This window comes from Nerophis lumbriciformis, linkage group LG28 (genome assembly GCF_033978685.3).
Source record: "Nerophis lumbriciformis linkage group LG28, RoL_Nlum_v2.1, whole genome shotgun sequence".
NCBI classification, from domain to species: Eukaryota; Metazoa; Chordata; class Actinopteri; order Syngnathiformes; family Syngnathidae; genus Nerophis; species Nerophis lumbriciformis.
Window position 1 is genome coordinate 6,225,240 of NC_084575.2, and position 7,261 is coordinate 6,232,500.

At 41.3% G+C, this 7,261-nt stretch overlaps 1 protein-coding gene across 1 annotated transcript in view; it reads right to left on the reverse strand.

Moving 5' to 3' along the window:
* Positions 1-713: 713 nt before the first annotated feature.
* The window catches only part of LOC133570567 (uncharacterized), a 22,503-nt gene continuing 15,955 nt past the window's right edge, over positions 714-7,261 (reverse strand). The window contains exon 2 of the mRNA XM_072916498.1: positions 714-1,747. Within this exon, the coding sequence (XP_072772599.1) occupies positions 735-1,747 (1,013 nt within the window). The 3' untranslated portion in view covers positions 714-734. The remainder of the gene's footprint in view (positions 1,748-7,261) is intronic.

Here is a 7,261-nt window from a genome sequence, read left to right on the forward strand (position 1 = left end):
TGAAGCATACATTGTTTATTGCATAAAGGTCTGGGGACATACATATAAAACAATCACACAATAATAATCATATTACACAAGAAAGTAATAAAGACAATTAATAGAATGGATTATAAAGACCCAACAAATGATTCATAAAGTCACACATTTTAAAAGTAAATGATCTTGTACAAAAGACAGCTGCTCAAATGATGTATAAAGTAAATAATAATATGCTTCCAGAAGTGGTCCAGAAGATGTTTCAGATGTGAACCAGTAAATATGAACTAAGAGGGATTTATGAGTACTCAAAAGCAAAGGTATGAACATGTAAAACAAATATGTACATCATATAAAAGAGTTCATTTATGGAATCATCTACAGTTAGAAATTAAAATATGCAACAGTTCATTATTTCAAAAAACATATATAAAACACTAGTATGAATAAGTATAACAGTGAATTATGAATAACTACACATAAAATGTTTACTGTATGTAACATATTTTATGTACTGTTTATTCTCACCTTTTCAGTCCAATTGTTCTGTTCATTTTAAAGTACACAAATGTGTATATTAACTCATGTACTTGACTGAAATAAAAGCACTAATCTGAAGTGTCTAAACTATAAATGTTAGAATCATATTAACAAGATTGTGTTACACACACAACAATGTCACACATGTTATATGTGCTGATGTTGTTACAAAGTCAAAGTTAAAGTCTTGACAGTTTATTTCAAATCCTGCAGTTTCATTTGCTGCTGCTGTTCTCACCAGCACACTTGTGTTTCTTACACTGGTACTTAGAAGACAATCTTTCACCACACACACTGCAACTCAACACTTTCTCTCCTGGGTGTCTTCTCATGTGTGCTCTAAGAGTGTTTAGGTGACGAAAGCTTTTGCTGCAGCTTGAGCAGGAGTATGGTTTTTCACCAGAGTGGGTTCTCATGTGTAATTTTAAATGGGGCCTTTGAGTAAAATATTTACCGCAGATTGAACATGAAAAAGGTTTTTCACCAGTGTGTGTTCTCATGTGAACTTTTAAACTTTCATTCATTACAAAACTTTTACCACATTCTGAGCAGGAAAAGGGTTTTTCTCCAGTGTGTCTTCTCATGTGTACTTTTAAACTTTGATTTGTTACCAAACTTTTACCACATTCTGAGCAGGAAAAAGGTTTTTCTCCAGTGTGTATTCTCATGTGTTCTTTTAAACTTTGATTTATTACAAAACTTTGACCACATTCTGAGCAGGAAAAAGGTTTTTCTCCGGTGTGTATTCTCATATGTGTTTTTAGACGACAATGGTATTTAAAAGTTTTGTCACAGTGGGAACATGTGAAGTGAGTGTTGTCAGTGTGACATGTTGCATCATCTTTAGAGTGTTCATCATCAGTGTCAGGAGAGTGTGACGTTGTGTCCTCACTATCTGATAGTGGAGCTAAGATCTTGTCTGCTTGTGATCCTCCACAGTGGTCTCCATCAGCTTCTGTTGTCATGTGTTGTGTTGAGCTGCTGCTTGGAGGCTCCGCCTCTCTCTTCTCCTCACTTTCACCTTTGACCTCATCATCTTCACTCTTCACACTGATGAGGTGTCTCTTGTCTTCTTCTATGAAGTAGGGGGTCAGCCGCTGTTTTTCTTCATCCTTAAAGTGGGGGGACTGTGGCTCCTCTTCTTTCACGTGGAGGTGCAGTGACCTCTTCTGCTCCACACTGGAGGACCCCTCCTGCTGCTCAGGTGGACGATATTTTTCACAGACGTCTGCAGGACACAAGAAGACAAACACATGCTGGGATGGAAATAGATAAGATTTGACCAATTCAGATTTTATTTTCGATTTTGCTTTTACGATTCGGTTATTTGTGGACTCACTTTTGCTTTCACATTCAGTAAAAAGGAGAAGAAACAGGTCGATTAGCATCAACTTTGACTAGTTGAGAAGTAACATGAGCGTACAAAGCCAACAGTGAGGTCTTAAGAGGCACAGATTTTACGGGTCCCCCATGAGGTGCCAGAGGGCCCTAAGGACAATATTCTGCTTTGAAAATATCCATAAAATAAAAAAAATTTTGGCAAGAAATTAACAAAATACTACACGTTATTTTGTGGCAATTACAAAAGAATGTCCAGTATTATTCTCAGGGCATTCAATCAATCACAACTGGACTGTTAAAGTGAACATATATACATAAATATACAGTATACATATATATATATATATATATATATATATATATATATATATATATATATATATATATATACATACCCCGCCTTCCACCCGATTGTAGCTGATATAGGCTCCAGCGCCCCCTGCCACTCCGAAAGGGATAAGCGGTAGAAAATGGATGGATGGATGGATATATATACATATACACATGCATATATACAGTCGCCATCAAAAGTTGACATACACTTGTAAAGAACATCATGTCATGGCTGTCAATCATTTCTACAACTCTTATTTTGTTGTGATGTAGTGATTGGAGCACATACTTGTTGCTCACTAAAAAAGTTCATGAAGTTTGCTTCTTTTATGAATTTATTATGGCTCTACTGAAAATGTGAGCAAATGTGCTGTGTCAAAAGTATACATACAGCAATGTTAATATTTGCTTACATGTCTCTTGGCAAGTTTACCTGCAATAAGGCGCTTTTGGTAGCCATCCACAAGCTTCTGCTTCAATTTTTGACCACTCCTCTTGACAAAATTGGTGCTAAATGTGTTTTTTTTCTGATATAGACTTGTTTCTTCAGCATTGTATAAACGACTTTGGGAAGGCCATTCTAAAACCTTAATTCTAGCCTGATTTAGACATTCCTTGATCACTTTTGAGGTGTGTTTGGGGTCATTGTCCTGTTGGAACACCCAACTGCGCCCAAGACCCAACCTCTGGGGAACATTATCACCAGACCTATGTAAGTGTCAATATATACCTTGATGTTGCAGAAAAAAGACCATATATTCTTTTAACCGATTTCCGAACTCTAAATGGGTGAATTTTGGCGAATGAAACGTCTTTCTAGTATTCGCTCTCCGAGCGATGACGTCACAACATGACGTCACATCGGGAAGCAATCCGCCATTTTCTCAAACACCGAGTCAAATCAGCTCTGTTATTTTCCGTTTTTCGACCGTTTTCCGTACCTTGGAGACATCATGCCTCGTCGGTGTGTTGTCGGAGGGTGTAACAACACCAACAGGGACGGATTCAAGTTGCACCAGTGGCCCAAAGATGCCAAAGTGGCAAGAAATTGGACGTTTGTTCCGCACACTTTACCCACGAAAGCTATGCTACGACAGAGATGGCAAGAATGTGTGGATATCCTGCGACACTCAAAGCAGATGCATTTACAACCATAAAGTCAAAGAAATCTGCCGCCAGACCCCCATTGAATCTGCCGGAGTGTGTGAGCAATTCAGGGACAAAGGACCTCGCTAGCACGGCAAGCAATGGCGGCAGTTTGTTCCCGCAGACGAGCGAGCTAAACCCCCTGGATGTCTCGGCTCACACCGTCCCTTATGCCACCGAAGATGATCAAGAGACGAATATCGACCCTAGCTTCCCTGGCCTGCTGACATCAACTCCAAAACTGGACAGATTACCGTATTTTCCGCACTATAAGGCGCACCGGATTATTAGCCGCACCTTCTATGAATTACATATTTCATAATTTTGTCCACCAATAAGCCGCCCCGGACTATAAGCCGCGCCTACGCTGCGCTAAAGTGAATGTCAAAAAAACAGTCAGATAGTTCAGTCAAACTTTAATAATATATTGAAAACCAGTGTTCTAACAACTCTGTCCCAAAATGTACAAATGTGCAATCACAAACATAGTAAAATTCAAAATGGTGTAGAGCAATAGCAACATACCGGTAATGTTGCTCGAACGTTAATGTCACAACACACAAAATAAACATAGCGCTCACTTTCTGAAGTTATTCTTCATTCGTACCGGTAAATCCTTCGAATTCTTCGTCTTCGGTGTCCGAATTGAAAAGTTGCGCAAGCGTGGGTTCCAAAATGGTCGGCTCTGTCTCTTCGAAGTCATCGGAGTCAGTGTCGCTGTTGTTGTCCAGTAGTTCTGTGAATCCTGCCTTCCGGAAAGCTCGGACCACAGTTGTGACAGAAATATCTGCCCAGGCATTTACAATCCACTGGCAAATGTTGGCGTATGTCGTCCGGCGCTGTCTGCCCGTCTTAGTGAAGGTGTGTTCGCCTTCGGTCATCCATTGTTCCCACGACGTTCGCAGTCGTGATTTGAATGCCCTGTTGACACCAATATCCAGCGGTTGGAGTTCTTTGGTTAATCCACCCGGAATGACGGCGAGTGTTGTATTTGTGTGCTTCACTTGTTTTTTGACACCATCTGTGATGTGGGCGCGCATAGAGTCGTATATCAACATGGACGGAGCTGCGTGAAAAAAGCCACCCGGCCTCTTCGCGTAAACTTCCCTTAACCACTCGCTCATCTTTTCTTCATCCATCCATCCCTTCGAGTTAGCTTTTATGATGACGCCGGCTGGAAAGGTCTCTTTTGGCAAGGTCTTCCTTTTGAATATCACCATGGGAGGACGTTTCTGGCCATTAGCATGGCAAGCTAGAACCACAGTGAAGGACGACTTCTCATTCCCTGTGGTGCGAATATTCACCGTACGTGCTCCCGTTGTATCAACAGTGCGGTTCACAGGAATATCAAAAGTCAGTGGAACCTCGTCCATGTTGATAATGTTCTCTGGCCGGATCTTTTTTTCCGCTATCTTCTTTTTACAATATGCACGGAAAGTAGCCAGCTTTTCTTTAAAGTCGTTAGGCAGTTGCTGTGAAATAGTGGTCCGTGTGCGGATGGAGAGATTGCGTCTTTTCATAAACCGGAAACACCAAGAAGCACCACCTTTAAAATCATCCAGGTGAAGTTCGCTTGCTAGCGTTGTTGCCTTCATTCGAATAGTGATGGTGCTGACACTTCTGCTTGCTGCTCTCTGCTCAACAACCCACTGTTCCAGTTTGTCCTCCAACAGTAGCCATCTTGCTTTGTTCCCTCGGAAACTCTGTTTTGTCTTCTTTACCTGGCACAGGTCATCTTCTTGCTTCCTCCACCTACGCACCATTGATTCATTTATGTTATATTCTCTTGCTGCTGCTCTATTTCCGTGTTCTTCGGCATGACTTATTGCCTTAAGTTTAAATTCTGCGTTATAAGCGTGTCGTTTAGTAGGAGCCATTTTGTAGTCTGGTCTTTACAGATGTAGACACACAAAGGAAATTAAACGAAATATCCGCGCGCTTCTTTTTCTTCCGGGGGCGGGCGGTAGCGCTTCCTGTTCTATGGGGGCGGGTGCTTACCTTGGCGGTTGCTTGCGTAGAAGAAGAAGCGCTTCCTGTTCTACCGGGAAAAAAGATGGCGGCTGTTTACCGAAGTTGCGAGATCGAAACTTTATGAAAATGAATCGTAATAAAGCGCACCGGGTTATAAGGCGCACTGTTAGCTTTTGAGAAAATTTGTGGTTTTTAGGTGCGCCTTATAGTGCGGAAAATACGGTAGCTTTCAGGAAAAGAGTGCGGATGAGGGTATGTCTACAGAATATATTAATTGATGAAAATTGGGCGGTCTGCACTCCCAAAGTGCATGTTGTTGCCAAATGTATTTCATATGCTGTAAACCTAGTTCATAGTTGTTAGTTTCCTTTAATGCCAAACAAACAAATACCAATCGTTGGTTAGAAGGCGATCGCCGAATTCGTCCTCGCTTTCTCCCGTGTCGCTGGCTGTCGTGTCGTTTTCGTCGGTTTCGCTTGCATACGGTTCAAACCGATATGGCTCAATAGCTTCAGTTTCTTCTTCAATTTGGTTTTCGCTACCTGCCTCCACACTACAACCATCCGTTTCAATACATGAGTAATCTGTTGAATCGCTTAAACCGCTGAAATCCGAGTCTGAATCCGAGCTAATGTCGCTATAGCTTGCTGTTCTATGCGCCATGTTTGTTTGTGTTGGCATCACTATGTGACGTCACAGGAAAATGGACGGGTGTATATAACGATGGTTAAAATCAGGCACTTTGAAGCTTTTTTTAGGGATATTGCGTGATGGGTAAAATTTTGAAAAAAACTTCGAAAAATATAATAAGCCACTGGGAACTGATTTTTAATGGTTTAACCATTCTGAAATTGTGATAATGTTCCCCTTAAAGAATTTGGAGCTAATCCTCTTTTTTCATTGTCCCATTTAAAGCAGCAGTTCCATTGGCGGCAAAACAGGCCCAGAGCATAATACTACCACCACCATACTTGACGGTAGGGATGGTGTTCCTGGGATTAAAGGTCTCACTTTTTCTCCTCCAAACATATTTCTGGGAATTGTGGCCAAACAGCTCCATTTTTATTTTATCTGACCACAGAACTTTCCTCGAGAAGGTCTTATCTTTGTCCATGTAATGTCAGATGAAACAACAATTTAGCTGTTTGGCCACAATACATTATATTAAAAATAAAGGTGACGCTTTAAACAAGGAGGCACCGCATTGCAAGTACTGTTTTACACCTTTCCTGCTTGTCGGCTCCCAGACCGTGGTCGAGGAGAGCAGGGGAGACCTTTCACTTTGGTCGGAATGACCAGGCCATCGATTAGTTACAACTTGGTCACTTTATTTATAATTTCCAAAGGACACAGCCGGATATCCACCTGCGCATGCTAGCGCTACCTCTCCTAACTTGCCCACTCACTTACTCGTCACACACCCCACATACTGCCATTCTTAAAGGAGCACACACACACATATGCTACTCTCACAACAGATGCTTTAAAACACGCCTCTCCAAAGTATTAGCACCTTTGCTTCAAACTGAGGTCAACATTCAGATCTACACAAGGAGTTATAAAGAGTGACAGGTAATAATGGCATTGTTACACCTGACCTGCTGTTCGGTCCGGTGCAGACTGCTCTCATACGAAACTTATCTCAACTGCATTATGCCAGATATTTGAAGTAACACACTAATTAATAGCATTTATTAAAAAGTGATTCCGTTAGCAGGGCTCGAATTTAACCTCGGCAACCGTGGCAAAAGCCGCGACTGCCCTTGTGACTTGCCGTAATGCCCTAGAAAATTGACCAACATTGACGACAAGAACATGCCGTGACCGCCCTTGACTTTTTACTTGTTAATGGACGAGGGATGTAACGGTAAACGGTATAATGATAATTTGCGATACATTTCCAGACGGTTAGTAGTACGTCATTTTTTTTAATTACAGCAAAATCGCTATT